The sequence below is a fragment of the Anastrepha ludens genome, chromosome 4, assembly GCF_028408465.1.
Source record: "Anastrepha ludens isolate Willacy chromosome 4, idAnaLude1.1, whole genome shotgun sequence".
In the NCBI taxonomy this organism is placed as follows: domain Eukaryota; kingdom Metazoa; phylum Arthropoda; class Insecta; order Diptera; family Tephritidae; genus Anastrepha; species Anastrepha ludens.
The window spans coordinates 82,363,774-82,388,880 of NC_071500.1; the positions used below are offsets into that span (position 1 = coordinate 82,363,774).

The window sequence follows — 25,107 nt, forward strand, 5'->3', positions numbered from 1 at the left end:
ATGACGGCGTTGTATTACTATACAATTTGAAAACTCAAATTTTATAAAAAAATTGCAAAAAATGTATCTACGTATTGCTGCAGCTAAAAATTTTGTGTCGAGGTATTGATATGTACTAAAGATTTCTCGTATTTTACTAACCTTCCGAAGATGATTCCATTTGGTTTTGTTCAATTTACTCCATTACAAAATCTTTCAAATGTGTACAACTTTCACTATTCATCGACAGTAATACGATGCTCAAACGAAGGCCACGTTGCGACTGAAAATACAGAGGATACTTAGGGTACAGGACGTTGCTATGAACGGTTTTCACTACTCAAGGCATTACTGCAGCCAACCCAAGACAAAAAAACTCTATCTAGTAACTTTTTTTTTCGACTTTTGGCCAGCTTTTTGGGAATCGACCGCACTGTGCGGAAATCAATTTGCTGATGGTTTGGCCGGGAAGGGGACCTCTTATCCGGTCATCGACATCCCCCCGACTTTTGTTTTAGGGGAATTGCACAACAACTTATTTACCAGGAAAGCGCAGAAAAGATGGAGCTCTATTTCTTCATGTGTTATTTCGAAAACTCTGTGACCCAGTACAATAGACGGAGGACTCAGAAAGTCCTGGAAACTCCACACCATTCAATTGCCAAACTCGTGGCTGTTACGGTCATTAGTCACGCGGGAAGGCTAAATTTACCATTTAATCCTTAGTGCATAAACTGTGGGCTTCTTTCACAGAAGGAGACTGTTGAGTACTTTCTCTGTAAATGTCCGGGCTTGGCAGCTAGAAGATTAAGGTCACTGTTCGCTTTCTTTAGTGCTACTTGGGGAGTGTCAGTGTGGTACTTCAACCAGTTTACCTACCAACCTAAGCATATAAAATGCAATTTATTAAGATCGAATTGGTGAAATAGTGTCTAAGTTATGGCGGTCACGCTTCTGTTAGACAGACTGTGAAAAATCAACATTTTGAATTATTAATGATGGAAATATTTCCTTCTTACATATTCGGAAATGCAATTTTTGGAAATGTTCCTAACAACAGAAAGTGCCATCAACATCATTACGCCAACTGATCCTACTAAGGGCTTCCCTATAGAATGAGGCGAATTCATTAGCTTTGCCTCGGTAGCCAGGCAGCCAAATAAGTTGAATAATGCTGGTATGTCTTATTTAAAGATTTACATCATTCGGTAAGGCTTTTGGTATTGTCTACGCATGCGTTTAACGCTTGCAGGTTCTGCTTGAATATCAGAGGAAATATGGATGTAATTCTCCTTCTACTAGGATCAAAATGTCGACGTTGCAACATAATGCATGTATAGTAAATTCTGTCATAAATCATTTTATGCAAAGATACATACATAAGTAATTATTAAGAAATTCGATTATTCAAATGCGTCTTCTTAATCTAATTTAATTACTTGAGTAAATTTACTTCTTGATTAAACAAAAATTAAAATTAATTAAGTAACTTGAAGTATGATTAACTAAAATTTTGAGTAATCAATTATTCGCACACCTCTAGTATTAAGTATTCCTGTACTCATATTTAAGAGCTCATCTCCTCTGTCTACTTAGCGGACGCTATTTAACGTATACCACTTGTTTCTTATCAGAAAGTACCTACTTATAATAATGATTAAATGCCAATGGTCACTTCCTCCGCAATGTTGCGCTCTTGCACCGCAGTCCCATTGGCCTATTGTCGTCATCCAATTAATAAATAATTACGAAATTGAAATATAAATTAGATTCACTGATAAATGTATTCATATATACTTATACATATAGTAGGTATACTGTAATAAAAAATACAAATGTGTGGATTTAAAATATATACATCGGTATGTTTGTACATACACAGTATGTTCAATAAATAACATAACTTTTCAGATGTAGAATAAAACACGTATCGTACTGTGTTTGAAAGTTATTTTTTATTCAAAATAGTCTCCATTTAACTCGATACAACGTTCAGAACGATCAACCAATTTCTGCATGGACTTTTTTATGTCATCTAAGGGAATGTTCTTTAACACCTGTGTCACGGCTGCTTGAATGGCTGGAATATCATCAAAAAACGCACCTTTCATGGCAGTTTTCAATTTAGGGAACAGAAAATAGTCGCATGGTGATAGATCAGGAGAATACAGAGGGCGGTCGATAACACAAATATGTTTTTGCATCAAAAATTCACGAACACTTTTGGTTTTGTGAGGTGGTGCATTATCATGCAATAAAAACAGCTGTTTCCCCTCTGGATATTCAGGTCTTACACGAACAATTCTTGACCACAAACGATGTAAAACTTGTAAATAGTATTATCCATTAATAGTTTGACCTTCTGCAACAAATTCCTTGTGTACAATACCCGTGGAATCGTAGAACGTGATCAACGTTGTTTTGATTTTTGACTTCTGAAAACGCAATTTCTTTGCTTTTGGCTCCCCTTTCGTCTTCCTTTCTGCGGATTGACGCTTAGTTTCAGGGTCATATTTGAAGCACCATGTTTCGTCACCAGTTATGATTGAATCAAGAAAATCTGGATTGTTTTCAGCTGTCTTTACAATGCTCTACAAGAGCGATTTTTTGATCTTCATTTAATTGGTGTGGAACAAAGCGTGCACAAACCTTTCTTTTACCCAAATCGTTAGTTAAAATTTTCCAAATAGTACCAGTAGATGAATTTAATTCTTCAGCCAACATTCTTACAGTGAAATTTCCGTCAACAGCAATGATTTTGCGGACTTTTTCCACCAATTCAGCACGATTACTTGCTTCTGGACGACCAGGTCTTTCATCATCATTCAAATCTTCACGACCATTTTTAAATCGTTTAAACCAATTATATACATTTCTACGAGCTAAACAATCAACACCATAAACTTTTTGCATCAATTCGTACGTCTCACTAAATGTTTTTCCAAGTTTAACACAGAATTTAATATTTGCTCTTTGCTCCATTGTATTTTTACGACACAAGCTCGAAACATACTGTCAATAAAAGGCGCGTAACTGTCAAACGGGTTACATGAAGTTGGCTGCGGTTGAAAGCTGACGCTTGTGCCTTTTCAATATGATCAAAGTATAATAGATAGCTCTACGTGTTCCATGATTTAAATAAAAAGTTTTGTTATTTATTGAACATACTGTGTATGTATTATATGCAAGTATTCATGTACATCTGTAATTTTGCTGTACGTATTGTGTTATGGTGATTTACTTTAGTGAGAATGCGATAGTAGATAATTTTGCTTCATAAAAATTGGGTGGGTATATGGAAATATTACCAATCAAATTATATCCAGACAGAGTTATAAATTATATAATATTATATTAGGACTATTTGTTTAAAGGCTTAAATGTCTTGTCGTTTCAAAAAAAAAAAACGTCCAAAAAAGCCACGACTCTGAAATCCGCACAATACCGTCACTATCTGCAGATCTACTTATTAGATACTCGACGGCAATTTAATTTATTCTCATAGTTACCGATATGAAAATGTGCCTCTGTTGATTTTTCGTCAAAAGCTTATTATTTTTTTTTTGTTTACGGTCAAAGCTGATGTGGCGGTTTGCCATGTGCTGATCTCGTAACCATAGCTTATTTTCGTTTATCAAAAAAAAAAATAATAATAATAATCGAAAGCCGAATGTACGTAGCACGCGAAATTTGAAAACTCACCTTATTTGTTTAGCACACCTCGTATTTCACCATTTACACGGGGCCCAGCACAAATGCTCTTCTGCAAAGCCTATACGGGCTTTCACGTGTTTCTTTGTCAGTAGCGATACTTTTCGTAGATTCCTTGCACATAATTTGTCTTGTCTTGTCCACACGTCTACGCACAGTTTTTGTACTAACTGGTCTAAAGTCGTCGCGGATGGGTCTGGTGATGCAAATTCCATTTCCAGCAACGTATTATACATATTGCGATCGTCTTTAGAGGATATTTTGTGCTTTCGTCCGCGAGTTTCATGCTTATTTGTATAATTTGTTACCATCTGAATAAAACATTCTATAGAGGCTTGAATTTGCGTTTTTCCCCCGTTTTCTTAGCCGTTTAATCTTTGCTCCCTTTTCCTGTGAACAGTGCTTTCCTCTACCCGACAAAAACCAGAACATACATAAATTGCATTCATCATCATAAATTCTTTTATCTCCCATTGAAACATAGGGCCTCTATGAAGTATTTCCACCTGGTCCTGTTTTTGGCTATTTTTTGTGCGTTCCCCGATATCCCGCACTCATTGGCTTCTTTTTGTAGCGATCTTCTCCATGTATAAAAAGTTTTATGTCTGTCCCTCTTGCGGCTTCCTTGGAGGTTCCAATCAATGGCTCGTCGACAGACTTCCGTTTCATCTTTTCGCAATGTGTGGCCTATCCATCTCTACTTTTGAAATTGTATACTATATGGTTGGCCATTGGCTGCAAGATGCAGTTTTGGTATAACTTATAGTTGCTGATGGCGTTTAGCCACCACCACCTTGAGAATACGCCGGAGAAATCTGTTTGCAAATGAATTTTTCCGGTTATATGGTCGATTAAAATCCAGGTCTCGCATCCATGGATCAGTACTGAGATGACATGTGATTTAAAAAGTCTCATTTTTGTTTATATTGTATATATATATATATAATTGGCGCTTACACCCTTTTTATGTGTTTGGCCGAGCTCCTCCTCCTATTTGTAGTGTGCGTGTTGATGTTGTTCCACAAATGGAGGGACCTACAGTTTCAAGCCGACTCCGAACGGCAGATATTTTTATGAGGAGATTTTTTCATGGCAGATATACACTCGGAGGTTTGCCATTGCCAGCCGAGGGGCGACCGCTGTTAGAAAAATGTTTTTCTTAATTTTGGTGTTTCAACGAGATTCGAACCGAGTCACGCACCAACCCATTCGGCTACGGCGGCCGTGATTTTTGTTTGGAAGGATATTTGTGATGAGTCAAGATTTGGCGGAGTTGAGCATATGCGCCAATTACTTAATTTATTCTGGCCAGGCTATCCTTTCCCGCACTATTCTCAGCTGATATTACATTGTTTAGGTAGGTAAACTCTTCGACTTGTTCAATTTCTTTGCCATGAAGCATAAAATTGTTGTCCTAAAATGACAACATCATTTTTATAGATTTCGTTTTGTCGGTGTTGACTTGAAGGCCAAATTTACCCGACTCGGCGCACAGAACGTCGAGTTTTGCTTGCAATAGTTTATTAAAATTGCTGGTGGGTTACTCACTTTTCAAATTTTGTGTACATATTTTTAAATTAAAACTTATTTTGATTAGAAAACCTAAGCACTCCTATTATTTTGTGCAAAGCAAAAACAATTGTCTCAGAAATAAAGTAATTATACTCTGAAATAACTACCACAGCAATAAAACTGTGCTTCACATTTTATTACTAGGGGCCCATTAGGTGTGCCGTTATGGTGCAGCGTCACTTACATTTGTTAAAAAAAGTTATACTTAAATTTTTATACCGATACTCCTATTATTTTATGGGCAACTGGTTATAACCAATAATTATTATTTCTTTTCTATAAGAAGTATGCAATCCCTGAAAAAAATCGCTTATCAAATATTTTTTTAAATACATGCAATTTACAGCTAAGTTGAAAGACAATCATTGGTCTGCATTCTTCTTCTTCCTCAATGATTGGCGCGATAAGCGATTTTGGCAGAATTTATCAAAGGGGGTCGTTTCTTTCTCATGCTAGCACACCAAGTGAAACCAGGTGCTTCTCCACCTGATCTTTCCAACACAAAGGAGGCCTTCCTCTTCCTCTGCTGCTACGAGCTGGTAGGAATGCTTTTAGAGTTGAGGCGTTTGCATCCACTCGGTCGATATGACCTACGAATTGCAGTTCAAATACAATTTCCATCAAACACGTAATGGAAAGAGTTGACAATTCTCTCAAACCAAAAGCCTGCAAATACTGGATTTGACAGAAAATGAAAAAAAGAAATCTGTTCGCAAAGTTCATAAAGCACCGGTTTTTATTTCTTTTAAAATGAGGAAGAAGTTGCCGTTACGGTGAATGGCGAGCGTCATCGAGCTATTTTGACTGACGTTTTGTTTTCAAAATGTAATCAGCTAAACATCGACGAAATTTGGTGTCAGCAAGACGGCGCAACTAACAATCGATTTATTGCAATAGTCCAGCCGTCATTGATGCCATACGGCCAGATTTATTGGAAAAATTAGTCAGGACTGATCGATTGGACCATGTAATTTGTAACCGCGGCGGACATATACCGAAAATCATTTTCAAAAAATATATGCCATGAAATTATCTACCAGATTATAATATAAAAAAAATTATTCCAACAATATTTCTGTATTGTATTGTATTATCATTTTAAGTTCTCAAATTCTTAAGAAACATTCGTTATAATTAAAGCTTATATTAAACGCTTAACAGATATTCGAAATTTTTTAATATGCCTTTATTCTTCAATATAAGAAATGGCTTGATTCATGTGTAAAAAAATCTTTTAGTATAATTATTGATAAACCAGTGTAATCTTTTTTTTTGTTTGATTAATTTTCACAAAGGCGGTCAATTGTATTTGATTATAAGTTTGTGCGTGCATATTTGTAGCAATGTTTGTACAAGTTTATGTGTCACAATTATTTAAGTCACTTATGTATGTGTGTAATACAAAATGTGTGATATACATTCACTGGCATACCACTCGAAAGGTGGTATTGTTGGTGGTCAAACTAACCACATCCAGTCGTAACCGACTCTCTTCTTATCCAGCTGGCACTTGTATTGAATATACCTACATTCATACATACATACATAGTGCATATCTGCAAAGGAAAATTGTTTGCGGTTAACAGGCCGTCCAGCAGACGGCTCGACTCTTAGCTATTGTAGATCTTGAAGATCTCGCGTGCCTGTAGGTTTCTCCGCATTCAAATGCATATTGTAAGCAGCTGGGCGTATGTACATATATATATTTATGCATTTAGATATATTTACGACATGGCAATCATTCAATCACTCCCAGTTTCTCACGTTTTTTGCTGTTGTGTTCTTTTGACTGCCTGGTCGAATTGGCCTACAATTGTTGTCGTTGCTCTTTTTGCTGGTCTTAATCAAGTTGCCAATTAGAAATACAGATGCCTACTGCTATTTCATAACCAGTGTATACAAGTAAGCGCAAGCTCGACAGCCTAGACATTCAAGTGATCGTAAAGTTGTTTAAATACACACATGCAGACATACGTATGTATTCTTTGTACATACCCTGCAGGGAAAAGCCAAACTAGTATGGAAACTGTCTAGTTCAGATACTGGCATTTAAAGAAATCATAATAGTTCGTTATTGGCTAGAATAATACCAATGGTAAAATGATAAATTTGTCGACATATTAGCTGATTTTGTTTAGAAAAGAAAGTTTAAGACTCGTATATTGAATAAAAACGAGTTTTCCAAAGAAGGACCAACGCAGCAATCGGGCACATAAAGTGTGAAAATTTAACTAGCATTAATATTTTTGTTTTCTTCCTAAACGGAATAGCTTATGAGAAAAAAATTCTATGTACACTTTTAATATGAAATAGAATATTTTGAAAAGTGAAAATTAAATGTGTATTTCCGTATTTTAATTAGTCTAAATCTGGTTATTTTAGAAACATATCTAACTAGCGTGTCTTTTAGTTAAATAAGAACCAGCAATATCGATAACTATGGTTTGACAGCCGATACTGGCAAACTGTGTTGACATTTCTCTATCAGATTTATTAGAAAAAGTAGTCAAAAATTGGACTGATCGAAAGAACCTGTAACTCGTAGAAGTGTCGAACATATGCCGGACATCAAATTCAAAAAATAAATGCCATGAAATTATCTTGAAAAGAATAATTCCAACAATATTTCTCTTTTGTATTATCATTTTGTGTATTCAAGCTCTTAAAAAACACCCGATATGAGCTGGTATTTTGCTGATGCATGGCTGTACAATTGAAATTTCGTAGGACATTGCAGGGTTAAAAATATGGCTTGCTAACATGGAGAAAAGATAAGACACGAACTATGTAGTTGAGCTGAAAAGTGAACTGGTACATGTACCCGAACACAAAGAACCCACTAAAAAAATGTACCGTGGTAAGGTAACCTCTTCAAGAGGTCGTAAGTGCAAGAAACTAGGATGTACTGGGTTGCCCATATTCGACGGACCCATGTGTTTTTTTTTTAAATCAAAGAAAACCAATTGTTTTTTATGTTAACAATAATAATCATTTTATTTGATTCAAGTAGATTTGTTGACATCACTTTTTGAATATGATATCTCTCAAATGACCCCCTGGAGCCTGTAAGGCGTATTGTGCCCGTTTTGCAGCATTTTCCATAGTTTTAGCTAACATTTCGGGTGGAATAGCGGCTATTTCCTCACGGATGTTGTTCTTGAGCTCTTCTATGGTCTTTGGCTTATTAATATAAAACTTTGATTTTAAATATCCCCACAAAAAAAAGACAGATGGCGTTAAATCGGGCAAACGCGGTGGCTAGTCAAAATTGCCATATTTCGACATCAAACGACGAGGAAATAATTTCTTCAAAAAATCGATTATGGTGCGAGCTGTGTGTGGTGAAGCGCCGTCTTGTTGAAACCAGAACTGCCTCATACGCTTTCGACGAATAATTGGCATCACAAAAGTGGTTATCATATCGCGATAACGCTCCTAATTGACGGTAACAGCTGGACCCTCTTCATTTTCGAAGAAAAACAGCCCAATAATCGTTTTCGCACTAACGCCGCACCAAACAGTAACTTTTTCGTCGTAAAGAGGTATCTCTTGAATTTCGTGAGGATTTTCGTGGCGTAAATACGGCAATTTTGCTTGCTTACCGTCCCATTCAATAAGAAATGAGCCTCATCGGACATGATGATTTTGTTCTTCTTCTTTTGACTTCTTTTGTTGAATGTAATTTTCAACAATTTGGTAAGACGAAAAAATTGGTGTAAGGTCACTCTTCCGCGAATCTTTTGGATTCATTGAAAAATCTTAAGAGGTCCGGAAGAGGAGAGTATAAACTTTCTAAATGACTTGACTAAATTACAGTCCTGAGTATTGTTTACAAGCGCGCGGAAGCATTTCGCTGAGAGTAAACGCGAAAAACCGAGATCAGTAATGGATTTCAAACGTAATGGTGTGATTGCATTATATTTGGCTGGAAAATCACAACCAGCTCGAGCACCTTAAAGTAAATAAAGTTTTTGTTTATCGTCCCATTACTCATTATAATGATACTGGTAGCATCGCGAATCGTCATGGAGGTGGTCATCAAATGACTGCAACGTCACGTGAAATGGTTCAAGATGTGAAGAAGCGACTTGAGCGATATTTCCGACGAAGTGCCAATCAAATGGCAAATGAAAATATCTGACCGTAGCATCTGCCGCATACTGAAAAATGATCTCAAAGTCAAGATCCAAAAGGCGCATGATCCCACACCAAAGCAGCAACAAGAAGGACGGAGTTGCCGCGTTTCCACGACAGTCGGTTCTACGGTACCGAAACGACCCGGATTTATATCCGGCCAAGGACTGTCACTTCAGCAGCATTCCCCGTATGTCAGCATGGAGAATGTTTACGCTGTTACAACAACAACAACAATGGAGTTGCTTCGCTTAGCCGAAAGCGATCGATTTCCGAATATTGTGTTTTCTGACGAGGAAAATTTTCAAATTGAGCAATTCGTAAACTCCCAAAACCATTGGGCTTATTTGACCACCGTTCCTACGAGAATTTGAGTAATCGATTGGCCACCAGGAGGCAGCATCCGCCACAAGTAATGGTTTGGGCCGCTATAACCGCAGATAGGCGCCCTCCAATCGTTTTCATCGAACCTGGCGTCAAGGTAAAGGCGAAATATTATCGGGAAAGTATTCTGGAGGTTGCTTTGAAGCCGTAGGCGGACAAACATTTCGGTGGCAGACCATGGGCGTTTCAATAGGACTCGGTACCGTCTCACAAACCTCGAGTGAACCAAGAATGTCTAAAAAACAACGTTTCGAACTTCATAACGTCCACACAATGTCTCTCAAATTCACTAGACGCAAATCGGATAGATTATTCTCTTTGGGCCATTTTGAAATGGTAGGTCCGAACCTCGTCTCGAGGCGCTGAAGAAAGTCATTGTCCGTGAGTGAGCCAAAATACCTGCAAGCCACATTCGGGCAGCTTGCGATTCGTTTCTGGACCGTCTCAAGGCCTTAGTGAAGGCAAAATATGGTCTTATAGAGCAAAAGTAAATTTATTCTTAATTTTGTATTATTTTCACACATTTTTTACTTTAACCCTCTACTGCATGGAAATGTTTAAAATAATGAAAATAAAAAAAACACCGTAAATTTATGTTGATTGAGGGTAATTTATTGCGTATTTAACAAAAATTAAAAAATTCACTTGGCGGTTTGGAAGAAAAAAAATGAAGCCATATATGGCCTTATATGCGTTAAGGGTTATTTTTGGGAAAAAAATGTATTGGGTGTGGAAACTTGTAAAATAGTTCCTTTTGTCGTTGTAGCACAAGAACACGTTGCACTTTTCTCAAAAAGTGTATGAGCGAAAAGAGCAATCATTTTGACAAAGTTGTCGGTTTTTCATCCATTTCGGGAAATGGCCTATTCCGTCCGTCCGCACAGAATTCAAGGGGAAATCCTGTCGATTTCTTCTTTACTGCTGGTAGGTATATTTTCTCTACTTGCCGATGGAGAGTTTGAGGGTGTGGATATAGGTCGTCCTCGTTTTTTCAATTTACCAACTTTGCAAAGATGTTCAGCTATTGCAAGCTTGAAGTCAAACAATGGCATACATTCTTTCGACTTTCGACGCCACAAAATCCAAGCATTGACAACGCACATATCAATCATATGAAAAAAAAATCTTTTTATACCATTTTTTGTCCTCAGTTGTATTCTATAAAGGCCTAGTAAAGAATCCAGTAAATCAACGCCACCCATAAAATAATTATATACATCAACTGCCCTAGGAGAATTGATTTCAATATACTTCTTCTCTCTTTTACAGTACCGTTTTTTCGTTGACATAGGGTGACATCCGACATAGGTTGAAAGAATATTTACCACTTTGTTGTCAAACCAAGTGACGAGACCAAGTTCAACTCCATCAATATCTGCTACTTTTTCAACCATACTTCACGGCCTAACTTTTTCATTTCTTTTTCGGTTGGCATCTTACAATTTGTTACATGATTTAACCTTACTGTGCCTAAAGGTAATATACCATTTTTCATTAGATACACCTGAAGCTTCGGACTGTTAAACCAATTATCAAAAAATAGTTGATAGTTTTTTCCTTTTGGTATTGTAGCTGCTAGTCTCGTTACAACATTTCCACTTACTCCTATATTTGGTGCTCCTTCCGGGAATGTATCGCTTTGAGCTCCGGCAAATATATCAAAATCGTAACTGAAACCTGAAACTCCGCTCAAGACAAAATTTTTGAATCCCCATTTGTGGGGCTTAGCTGGATTGTACTGTTTGAGGTGATGGCGGCACTTTGTGGGAATTATTTGTTCATCAACCACTAAATGTTCTTCTTTGGGTACAAGCAACAATCGAGCACGAATTTTGTCTAACAATGGTCGAATCTTAAAGAGCTTATCGAACCCGAGTTCACCAGGTGATCTTATTATTAAAGTGTATTATTGAAGTGTAAAAATCGTTTGATGTTTTCCCATCTGTTACATGTCATTGCGTTACGTACAAATTCTTGGCCAATGAATGTGTTCCAATAATGTCTGGATGATGGTAGTTTTATCAAAGACATGTATATTGTTATGCCTGAAATAATTTTTATAAGTAATTTTTTTAACTTTTTTACTTGAACTCACCTATAAACTGATCAATCTCGTTCCGAATAATATTGGCAGGTTTATTTATATCCATTTGTAATGCAATTAAATTCGATTGTTCTACAATAAAGTTCACCAAATCGTCATTGAAAATAAAATTAAACATATCTGCTGGTGTTTCCAGTTCCTCAATAAAGTCAGGAAGGTTTGAATCTCCTTGAAATGGAAAATTTTCACTGGAATAAGGAGGCAAACAAATTTCTTTCCAAATTGGAGCTCTAGGCTTTTTAGCAGATTTTGCATTTGATGTAGAAGGCTTGTTATAGTCATCTGAGTCATCGGTATAATCAGTCTCTGGTACATAAATATGCTCCTGTTCTGACGGCTTACTTATAAAGTCTTCTTCGTCGGTATCAGATATGTAGTCATCATCACTTTGATCACCTCTATTAGCTTCATAAACATACTTTAAGTTACCATAAAATGATCGTACATTCATTTCTAGGAAATTCCATTGCGATTTATCAAAAAACAAAACAGAAATATGTATACACATATGTGTTCATTATTTACCTTAGTGCATGAAACGCCATATATGGCTTCGTCAGTTTTTACAAAAAATCAAACACAAGATACTTACTTTTCATATAAATTATATTTTTATTCAAAAAATAACTTCACTTTCTATACAAATATATATTTTTTGCTGTAGTATTGCTTTTATTTTTTATGCAATAGTGCACATAAATCACTTCAAAATTTGCTTTTGTTCTCACACTTGAAGCACTCAAAAAAAGATTACGGAAAAGGTAGCTAAAACACTTGTTGACAATATTTAGTTTTGCGTATGAGAAGAAAACAAAGCATAGAATGTGATAATTATTATTCTCTATTGATTAAGTCCCGTTTTTATAAAAATACAACACAATCAAAGGTAAAAGCCATATTTGGCGTTATATGCGGTAGAGGGTTAAACTGAATAGAAGTCATTTTCCAGACTAAATTTATGGCCTTTTTAATTGGTTACACTTCGAGTGCCGGACCCTGTAAACTATCAGTCACAAATTTATAGTTCGTTCTGTGACAAGCAAAATTAATTTATCTGGCAATGCCACCTGTTCTAATTTTCAGAGGCTATTGACCCATTCTGTTGAAGAAGGCAAGGATCTTGATGTTATTTTCGATAAGCGTTTTGCATTTTCAAGTCATGTTAACTATGTTATTTCCAAAGTATACACCGTTTTAGGCTACATTATACAAATTGCATAGGTATATGAAATTACAAACCTTTAGACGCTCATACCCTTCAGTTATTATGTACTGCTTTTACTCGTTCTGTATTAGAGACCTCTTCCCCTAATTCCAATAGGTTGGGGAATAAGTTCGTGGCGTTTTTACCGAACACTTTTATTTAAACAAAAAACAATAAATGAATCAATAAGTTAATCAATTATAAATTCGCCGTTGCTGTTTATAACCTCTTCCCACCTCTCGACCAATTTATTAATCCCGTTCCACCAAAAATCGCCTGGTCTGGTGTCAAAGACGTTTTTGAGCCAGTTTTTAAGGACCTCTTTGTTATCGAAGGTGGCGATATTTATATAGCGACTTTCTCCATTGAATGAAACTGTATGTGAAATATAAATAGGCGCAATTTTATTTAAATAATCTTTAGTTATTAGTAGTCAATTTTTTACTTTTTTGAAATAAATAAACAAATAATTTTACTTTTTGATATTAAAACATCTCTTAAGACTTCGACACTTTTTTATTATTAGCCAATCTGTTGGATATTGTGAACATAGAGCTAGAATTTCACTACTAATCCCTACAGGGTAGGTGTACGAGTACATATGCACATTTAAATGTGTTTTTGTTTGTTTAATGGTTTCGTAATTTGCAAACAAAATGTTTGAATTGGTTTAATCATTTTCTTTGCCTTTTTTCCTCTAATTTATTTTATTTATCTTCAATTTCACTTAACTCTCTTTCTCTTTCTTTTTCTTAATAAATTAAAATTTTAATACTTTTATTCTGATTTGTTCCAGGTCACATTGCATTCAGTGCATTGGACGATACCTCGCATTCGGTGCATGTCTACAGCATCAACGGCACAAGTCTTGGTTCCAAATACGTATCCGGGCGTGTAACTGGCTTGGATACAGCTACCGATTATTTGGTGGTGGCGGACGATGCTGGTGATATCACCATGAGTCGTTTGCATGGGTAAGTAATAAACGAGCTGGCATTAACGCTACTTGTGTGTTGAATGTGTGTACATGTGTTTGGGGGGTAAATAGCGGTGAAGTTGTATGCCTTTGTGTCCACAAATTTTGCCGGCCGGCAAGCCGCTAATTTGCTCGGTCGGTAGGCCGTTCATAAAAATTATTTAAGTACGCAAGTATGTGTAAATGTTTGCCGGCAAGTTGTTGGGAAAGTCCAATTGTAAATTTTAATTTGGGGACAGGCAAGTAAAGTGAGTTTTTGTGCTCAAGCAGAGTGATTGAAAGTTAGTCCTTGAGCGTGTTGTCAGGTGACTGAATTTTTAGATTATGAAATAATACGGCATTTTTAAAAACCAACAAAAAAACAGTAAGCAAAAACCAAAAAAGTCGTTTCTTAAGCACTTGTAGAGAAACACTAATATAACTTGAAAGATGAAAAAACTGAGCTAATAAATACACTAAAAATATTACTTTAAATAGATAGAAAGGTGAGTAAGCAATGAAATCAGGAACATACACTAAGCTTCGAGAATTATGCTACTTACTTGGGAATCGGCTACACAGCATTCATAAACATGTACGAGTATGTCTGGACAGAAGGGAGCTTTAGTTCCAGTCGAGGTTTGTTTCGTGTTTGATGTACGTAGTTCATTTTTTCCGCCAATTCATGATTGGTTTGGCGACTGTTTTCCTTCAAAAGTGCTTTGAGACGTTCTTCATCGAATTCAGAAGGCCTTCCGCTGCCGGACGTGTCATCGACGTCAAAGTCGCCATTTTTGAACTTTGCAAACCATTGCCATGCTGAAGACTCGCCTATGACACCTTTTCCGAGTCGAAAATGTGTATTTTTGTCTCCTGGGTATTCCATTTCTAGGCCTCAAAGCTAATAAAATATTAAATTACTCAATACAATACAATTAACATAGAGCAGAAAGAGTTCTTCGAATAAATACTTACCCTTTGTCAAACAGCAAATAAAAAAATATAAAAACGCTATAAACTTATTAAAAATAAATAATTGGCGCGTACACTTCTGTTAGGTGTTGGGCCGAGCTCCTCCTCCTATTTGTGGTGTGCGTATTGATGTTGTTCCGCAAATGGAGGGAGCTACAGTTTCAAGCCGACTCCGAACGGCAGATATTTTTATGAGGAGCTTTTTCATGGCAGAAATACACTCGGAGGTTTGCCATTGCCTGCCGAGGGGCGACCGCTATTATAAAAATGTTTTTATTAATTTTGCTTTCACCGAGATTCGAACCAACGACCTCTCTGTGAATTCCGAATGGTAATCACGTACCAACCCATTCGGCTACAGTGGCCCAACCTAATATTTACATCTTTTACAGTAATTACAGAAGTAGGGAACCAATTCACTCCTTCCTTAATTGCGGCTACCCCACTTGGAAAATACTACTGTGGTCCGGAATTACAAATTTGAGCTTGATGAGGAGCTCCGCGCAGAATACCCAGTAATAAAATCATCTTACACATTTCTTGAAGAAAATTAATCTAAATGCAGCCAGGAACTTTTTCTTGTCTAAGGCCCGCAAATTTACGCCAGAATTTAGCCGCCCTTCTATACGTGTGCCAGCTAAGATCGCACAATAATTTTGATCCTAGCTGAACAGCCGATAAACCTCCAGCTCATCTGCGATCTTATTTTCTGAAATCACGCAACATTTGTTCTTACCAGAAGTTGAAGAATGCTATAATACTCCTTTAGAGCTTGGATATGAAACACTTTGACAATGAATGTATCAGACTGACAGATAATTCAAATGACTGAAGATAAAATTACTTAAGAATAAATTAAGATAAAATTTAATTACTTTTTTGTACTATCCCATGTGAATTTCAATGAAATCATGCGTCAAAGTGGTAAAGTTCGGTACCAGCCGAGCTTAGACTTGCAAATTGTTTTTATTAAAATTTTATATAGAGATAATTGACGTGCATACTGTTTCATTGTTTATTTGTCGTATTTATTTTTCACTTAATCTTATTTTAAATATATATATATATTTTTTTTTTCAGGCTAAAACCAGTGTTTGACATTCCACTCCATATTCCAGTACAAACGGTTGTGGTAACACCTGGAAACACACACATACTTGCACCTCTGCGAGACGGGCGATTGGCGGTGATTGCCGTGCAAGTGCCCTCTGGCAACAATAAAAAGCATTCCGTACTCAACGTTTAGTCAAATTCAGAAACTTGAAGTAAAAAAATTTAGTTAACAAAAGAAAAGAGTTGACTGAAATTTAGACTAGGCAGCCACAAATTCTGATATGTGTCAACAAAAAAATTGAGAGCTAAGAGATAGAAAAGCAACAAAAAATGTATATGTAAGAGAAACTAAAATGTTACGGTCCATATTTACACATTCACACATTTAAGCTCTGGTAAGCTGGATATTTTTTGTTTTTATTCAAAAAGCTTCTCCTTGCACACATCCATATGTTTATACTCAGCGCTGCAGAAACTAATTCATAAAACCAAAAAAAATTATTTACTGCTTATTCAATAGAATACAGCGTCAGCAAACCAACAAAATATAAAATTCATAGCAAAACAGTCATAAAAATTAGCAACAAAAAAATACAGTAGGTATCAAATAAGTGTCAGACCAGTATCAGAGGCATTCAATAATCAAAAGGGTAGAAATTCACATTAAACGCATTCACACACACATATGTACATACATAGAGTAACTTCGGGTATTGTGATGTAGGTAATCCTTTTTCTGCATTACTCCATAATTTCAAACTTTTATTGACTTACGAGTATTATTGCTTAATTCAGTGTATTGATGTATTGTGTAGCTAATTTTGATTTTGGCGTATTCCATTTCCAGCCAACCGGCAGATTTTCCACCGAAATCAAAAATAGTCGAAAAGGGAGGTTTGTAAAATTTGGCGGATAATGTGATATGGTCTATTCGGGTAAAGTGATATATACAAGGTGGCGCAAAAGTAACCTTGCGATGTTTTTTGGCTGTAATTAAAAAAAAAAAATGAAAAACTTTGATTCTTCTTGTGGATTATTTTTATTTGGGCTTTTAATTTTTTTTTATTGTACATCAAGTCGAGAATATGATGTCATGTAAATGGCCGCCGCCACAGTTGATTGCCATTTGAACCCTTTTTATGGCATTTTCCATCACTTTGGCCAAAACTTCCGGCGTTAGGTCCTCACATTCTTGACGGATATTGTCTTTAAGAGCTGCAAGAGTCTGAGGCTTGTTGACATAAACCCCCGACTTTAAAAAACCTCACAAAAAGAAGTCTGGAGCGGTCAAATCAGGCGATCTTGCTGGCCAGTGCAAATCGCCAAAACGTGAGATTAGGCGCCCGGGAAATGTATCCGTCAGCATATCGGTTGTGGCACGTGCAGTGTGTGCCGTTGCACAGTCCTGTTGAAACCACATATTTTCCAATCCCAATTCATCAAGTTGCGGCAAAAAGAACTCCTTGATCATTGCTCTGTAACGCTCACCATTCACAGTAACCGTTTGGAACGCAACGTCTTCGAAGAAAAAAGGTCCGATGACTCCCCCAGCGAAAACAGCACACCATACAGTGACTTTGAGCGGATGTAATGGCTTTTCGTGGGTTACACGCGTATTTTCAGTGCCCCAGAAGCGTAAATTTTGCTTATTTACGTACCCGCTAAGATGGAAATGGGCCCCATCACTCATGATTATTTTTGATGAAAAATCATCTTCCTCTTGGTGGTGATTAAGGATGGCTTGAGCGTATGTTAGACGCGATTGGCGGTCAGCAGCTAACAGCTGATGCACCGTCTGGACTTTGTACGGAAACATCTTCAAATCTTGTACCAAAATTCGTTGTAAAGACCGTCAACTGATACCCATTTGTGTGGCACTTCGTCTGGTCGATGTCGACGGCGCTTCCGTGACATCCTCGGCTACAGCAGCAATATTCTCTGCAGAACGGTTACTCCGGCTCCACCAGTCTCTTCGAGGCGAGCGGCTAAACGTCGCAGTGTTTCACCAGTAGGCGTTGGGCGGCGAGGAAATCTGCGACGAAATTCACGTTGTGCCAAAGTCACCGACCGATTATTGGTCAAATAAATAGTCAGCAATATTACGCGTTCTGGAGCAGTGTAGCGTAACATTGTTTATTAACGTTTATTTCGCATGTGTTTACTACACAAATGTCAAAACAGAACTGACATTAGGGGCCAATCGCATAATTTATAGCATTTTCTGATTACTTTAGCGCCACCTGTTATAATCCGTCTGCTTTGGTTCACTCAAGCCAAGCAAAGATTGAAAAAGTAGCTACAAAGTACTGTTATTTGAAAATTTCAGTTGGTAAATCGTCGTTGCTATTACATACATACATACATATGTACATCGGTCAGAGAACGTTAATTCATAGAGAAGGCTCATCTATGGCTTGGCCTTGGAAAAGTTAACATAAGAGAGTTAACATAGCGGAACGTAGTCAACAGAATTAAATAAAGCGTTTGCATTGAAATGTAAAATGCATTGTTTTCTTGCGAAAAACTAAAATTTGGAAATTTTGAGTTGTTACGCTTTAACGTAACAAGTGCGATATGTCCAGCATGTGAACGCACCCCGCACGACACTAACCTCCTTTTCACATGCCCTATTATACCCACTCATCTAACACCCCTCTCCCCCTGGACCCAACCCGTCGAAACAAACTAGCCTGGGCCTACCAGTAGATGAGCTAGACGAAGACGACCGGTGATTACGCTACACTGACAGGGCAAAGGTACTGCTACAACAAAACAACAACTTCGATTTTCCATTACTTCCTTGAGCCGATCAAGCAAACAAAAATCGCAGGGAGCCACATCAGGTGAATACAATGATTGTTGAATGGTATTCGTTTCGTTCTTTGCCAAAAATTCACGGATAATCATGTCACTGTGCGACAGTGTAAAATCCACTAGTTGTTTTTATAATTACAAATCCTTTATTTTTGGCGAATGTCTCATAATACCCAAATAAAAGTCCTTATATTATTAACTATCTGAACTTCTGGCGAAAATTCGTGGGTACAATACCGTTATAATCCATAAAACCCTTGAGAAACGACTTGTTTTTTATCGTGGTTCATTCAGAGCCCTTCACACGCCTGATGCCTGGATTGCGTGTAGTGCCCATAAACCCACGTCTTGGCTCCAATAATGACGCTTTTAATGAATGTTGGGTCGGATTCAGCCTTGGAGGTCAAGTCTTTGATGATATCAATACGACCCCGTTTTTGCATGCAATTCCGGTCCTTTGGAACCAACTTTGCAGCAAGGAGACACAAACCCAAATCATTAACTACAATGTCCTGCACGGATCCATAAGCAATGTTGAAGTCCTCTTCCACTTTATTGATGTTTTCATCAATTTTCGATATCGACGTCCTGCCACTACTTTCGCCATCCTCGATAAGCTCGCGATCTGTTCTGCAGGCTTCATGCCACTCGGCTCGATAAACGATTGTATCATAACGAGGGCATCATTAGCGAAACAGCTTCCCTACATTTCTAAGATTTTCGCACGTTTGAATCCATTTTTAACGCAATATACAATACTTCTTGTAAGTCAAATTCATTTTTAGAACTGTATAAAATAGAAAGCACGTGCAGAGGTTGATTTACTTAAGACGGATATGGTGACTTAACAAAAAAACAAAAACTTAAATCAGTTGACTTAGAGCGTCACCCGGCGGTTGTTCCGGGAACTTTTTGATCAAGGGGGTATGTTTGGGAACTCAAACGAGGTCTTGCCGCCGTTAGCATGTAAGTTTGATAAATAAGGCTCACAAGTAAGACCACATATTCACGTTTTTATGGTCGTACTTGCGGGCCTAAGGAGGGCGATGTCGATAGCGAATAATGAAATATTATCTGGTGTCGTTTGAAAGCGATTATGGTTGTTGATGAATATGCAATGTGTTGTCGTTTCTGTTGTCGAGGTTGATGGAACCGTTTATATATAATACGTTAAGGGGGGAAGCTGGTCTAGAGCGCGAAAAATGGGCATATTTTATGAATTTAGTTTGACTCAACAAAGGAATCAATCGAAAATCTGTGAAATAGGTTTAATAATATAGCTTTCATGGTACAAATACAAAATTTTTCGTGTGAATTAATTTCAAAATGGCCGCTGTCCAGCAGTTCTCCTAAGGCGCTTTTTTTTCTAGTGGGTCCATTGCCGAAGACGTAAACTCCTTAATTTTTGTCCTGGATCAAAAAAAAAATTTTTTTTAGTTTCTATATAACAACAGAAAGAGACGTACGTAGGATTTTTTCGATATTTTGTTCTTTCGCGAAATGGTGCACGTTTGAACAAAAAGTTACAATTTTCACTATAAAGAACGACATAAAATTGTTGATTAAAAAAAAAACTATGTAATATAAATAAAAATCCTACGTACGTCTCCGGAGAAAGGTATTTCGAATGTATTGTCAAAATTTCGTAAGAATCGGTAAAGATTTGTTCGAGTTATGTCTTCGGCCAGTTTAAAAAAAGTGATTTCGAGAAAAACGCGTTTAAAGTTGTAAGTAGCGTTCGGGGCATACCTGCGAGGCACTGCCGTCGAATGAAAAATTTGGGCATTTAGACATTTTTGCTGGCATCCCTCATTTGGGATATTATTTCTAAGACCCTAAAGCACCTTTTAAGACAAAAAAAAAAAATTTTCGATTTTTTCAAAATTCTAGACCAGCTTCCCCCCTTAAGTGGTGTTAATGCCTGGATTACTGGTATTTTAGTTGCCCGAGCAAGTATTGCACTTTGGGTGTTATGGTTCCGTGAAAGGCCAGTTGCCACTTAAAACCCCCGTGATCATTTCGTCTTCCTCCGGTTAATATTCTGCTGTCATCTTCCTTCTATTCAAGACTCTTTATCACCAATAAGTTTTGAGTTCATTAATTGCTCGATCTGCTCACCTATCATTGATTGTATTGGTTTTTTTGGTTCGTTTTTCATAATTTTCTGTGATCGCATGCGGCTTTTTCGCACAGTAATTGTTTTTATTTTCTTTCTTTTTTTTGTCATCTTTGCTTTCCATTTTGAAATACAACAACAAACATATGTATGTATGTACGTAAAAACATATCACATTTTAAAAAGTACGAAAAAAAGCTCTACGATATTCAATTTTGCGCGGGCAACTGTTTATGCTTCAGTTCGGCAAGAGCATCCAGATAAGGTCTTCAATATATTGTGCACCCAAATTCAATTAATAATGTTACCTATTACTTACTCAGCTACTAGAAATCACTTTTTTTATTTTTTTTTTAATTTGGATTCGGTCCGCTTTGAAAATGATTTATACATCAGTTTGCATGTCTGTGTTACACTTTGGCTCATTTCCACTCTCACTGGAACAAAAGAGTGAAAGTAGACGATAACAAAACTTCTCTCGCCCGATGATACGCAAAAACTACCTACTATGCGATTTTAATTTACATACAATAAAATCAAAGATCCTGCAAACAAAGGTTTAATTGAAGATGCCCCACTCTCCATTTAAGTATTGCTAAAGTCAATTTGGCAAAGCAGAGAAAAATTGTGAATGTCATGAAAAGAAAACTAGAAATATGTATTATAAGCATTAGCCGCATAAATAGATATTATAATATGATACATTCATGGTAAGGTAAATGCATCGTACGAGCATACCATATAATAAATAGTTATATAGTGACATAACAAAACATACAAAAGCGTACCATATTGTGCGATTGTATTGTGAGGTATTATATTACTTAATGTAGGTATTGTATTGTATCGATGGTATTCAAACTCTTACATTGCGATGTTGCAACAAACAATACGCATATATTATATATTATTTGTAGTAATGTAATGTAATTGATCGTTTAATGAAATTCTAAATATTAAAATGGGCGTACAAGTCATACACGAAAGCGAAAATATATAAATAAATGGGCATATTGATGTACATACATAATCCAAATATGATATATATATGTAAAATGGGTGAGTCTGTACAAGCATTATTTGAAACAAATTTCGAATGTTTCATATACTTGTGTGTGTTTGTATATAAAGGGTCTTTCAAAAGAGATGCCTAGATGTCAGTAGTGAATAATTCCTAGACGGTATTTTTTTATGTCATCTTTGACATTTGTCAAGTAGACAGATGCACAATTTTACACGATAGAATGCGTTAAAGTTATTGAAATTTTTTCTTTCAGAAGATCATATCGCAGAATTCTTATTTTTTTGGTGGCAATAGTTGTCCGAAAGGCTCGACAGCTCGAAGGTTGGTGAAAAAACTTCAAGGAACTTGTTCTGTCATGAATAGAAAAATTACTGAGGGACCAAAAACTGGACTTTCTGTTGAGAGAATTGCTGCTGTGGTCCAAAGTGTTGCTGAACAACCTTTAAAATCGATGACAATCGACTGTTTAGCGCATTTTACATAAGGATTTGTATTTGCACTCTTATGGTGCTCATACTCACCAACGTAAACGTGCGGCCGTACGCCCGTATCAGCTGACACGATGAAACAACGATCTACGATACTACGGTACGGAACGGTGGTGAGAATTCATTTACATGGGGCTCTCATTAGTTTAATGGTGTCAGCTGATATGGGCGTACGTTCACGTTGGTGAGTGTGAGAATCTTTGGAAAATTCAATGCAGAAATTTAATGAACTGGTTCTTTGAACATGATGGTGGTTTTTCACGCAAAGTCATCTTTAGTAATAAAACTCGTTTTATACTTGATGGATTTGTTAACAAACGAAAACGCCTCATCTGGCGAAAAGAAAATCCTCGAATAATTAAAAAAAAATTATTCTTCTTCTTAATTGGCACGATAACCGCTTATGCGATTTTGGCCGAGTTTAACAAAGTGCGCCAGTCATATCTTTCTCGTGCTAACCGGCGCCAGTTGGACACATCAAGTGAAGCCAAGTCCTTATCCACCTGATCTTTCCAATGCAGAGGAGGTCTTCCTCTTCCTCCACCAGCTGGTACCACATCGTATACTTGCAGAGCCGGAGCGTGTGTATCCATTCGGACAACTAACCCAGCCAACGTACCCGGTGCATCTTATACGCTGCGTTATGTCTATGGCATCGAAAAGCTCGTACAGCTCATCGTTCCATCGCCTGCGATATTCGCCGTCGCCAACGTGCAACGGTCAAAAATCTTGCGCAGAATCTTTTTCTCAAACACTCCAAGTGACCCTGTAGAGTGTTAGTTTGGTCGTCGAGGATGACTTTACTACTCAATTGCCTACTTAGTCCAAAGTAGCACTTGTTGGCAAGAGAGATTATTACATCCACTAAAATGTACTGATTGGTGTTCTTTTGTACTGGTCGAAAAACGTGCCAATTGTTTTTCGTAGAGGATAAAAATAAATGAGCTCTTACTGTCAATGGAAATTGCTACAGACAACTAACTGAAGTTTTTCTTGGCCTGAGCTTGAAAGAATAGACATGGCCGATCTTTATTTTCAACATAATGCAGCAACAAGTCACACAACACCGGAAAGCATTGCATTATTGCGATCTAAGTTTCCAGGTCGAATAAATTCACATAAAGATAACATAAACTGGTCACGTAGAGCACGCGAGCTAACTCCACTAGACTACTTTTTGTGGGGATTTTTCTGAAAGTAAAGTTTATGTGAATAAGCAAATAATGATTCCAGAACTGAAACACCACATTTGAATCGAGATTTCTGAACTCAGTGCGATGTGTGATCGAGTTGTTAAAAATTTTCATTCTCGTATTATAGTTTATTTTAAAGCAGCGTCTAGGCGCGTCTTTTGAAAGACCCTTTATATGTATATGTATATGCAAACGGGAATTTCCATCACGTCAAGCGCAACCACCGTGCCCATTTAAACTGAAAAAAACTGAATGTAGCGGGTTCTTTTTATATTAATAATCGCCTATAATTCATGCTAAAGCTGATTTTGGAAAATTTTTCGTTTTCCAGATAATTGCAAAAACCCAAGGCATTTACACAGGACAAAAACAGAAGTGGTTTTCGCGGTCAGCAATTGATACGTCGATATCAGAGATCGGGACTAATTTTAGAACTACCATTCCTCCACTAAAACGATCCCTCCTCTCCTTCTGGGGCGACACCCTTCCCGGAACTGCTTTCTATATTACTTCGGGAGGGCCCAGAACAGCATCCATAAAGGTCCAATTCTATTCACCCACGTCTGGGTCCACCAAATTTGTAGCCAGCTTTCATGCTATAGGCTCGTCTTCTTGTGTCTCTATCGGTGCGGCTTCACTTTGTTGCACTGTGTCGAGGTCAATCTTTTTTTTCGTAGTACGTTCTCGATGTATTTATTTACCGCGTTCCAGCTGTCCTCGCGTTCGAACATTTTGCTAATTATGTTGCCCGGTGCGATGTCGCCAATCTGCTCCCTCAGAGCATTTCTTTCCGCGAGCCATCTATTACAACTAAAAAAATGTGTGTTCAGCGTCATCGCTCGGTGCTTCGCAGTATATGCACTTGGAATCGGTTACCTTGCCCATGCAGTATAGATTTCTCCGGAAGTATCCGTGGCCCAAGAGGAACTGAGTTAAGAAGTAGTTCACTTCCCCGAAGTTCCTTTGGGCCCATTTGTCAATTAATGGAATAGGTTTCGCCGTTTATCTGCCGCTCGCCATAATTAGCTTCCTTTTGCTAGGTGTTGGCCCACCGATGTTTTTCCATTAATCTATTTAGCATACCCGAGACCTTTGTTGCGTTGGTAGCCACATGCCGTATCTGGGCCCAGGAAGTAAGCCTGCAGTCAAGTTGAATACCTAAGTATTTCACTACTTTTTGGGTCACTAAGGACATGTCGCTTATTTGCATGCTGACCTCGAGTGACATGTGACTTCGGGTCATAAGGATGACTTCGGTTTTATGTTTAGCGAGTTCCAGGCCGTGGTCCTCAAGCCATATTTGCGTCCTTATCATGACTTGGTTCAGCTTCCTTCTAGCGTCCTCAGTGTCCCGAGCTGGTATGACCGCCACAATATCGTCCGCGTATCCCACTAAATATTTAT

At 37.4% G+C, this 25,107-nt stretch overlaps 1 protein-coding gene across 3 annotated transcripts in view; it reads left to right on the top strand.

The window, feature by feature from the left end:
- The window catches only part of LOC128859998 (neurobeachin-like protein 1), a 177,997-nt gene extending 153,254 nt beyond the window's left edge, over positions 1 to 24,743 (top strand). For all 3 annotated transcript variants that reach the window (XM_054097198.1, XM_054097200.1, XM_054097201.1), the window contains 2 exons: positions 13,885 to 14,062; positions 16,096 to 24,743. In XM_054097198.1, coding sequence (XP_053953173.1) covers positions 13,885 to 14,062; positions 16,096 to 16,261 — 344 coding nt within the window. In that variant the 3' untranslated portion in view covers positions 16,262 to 24,743. The remainder of the gene's footprint in view (positions 1 to 13,884; positions 14,063 to 16,095) is intronic.
- Positions 24,744 to 25,107: the final 364 nt, after the last annotated feature.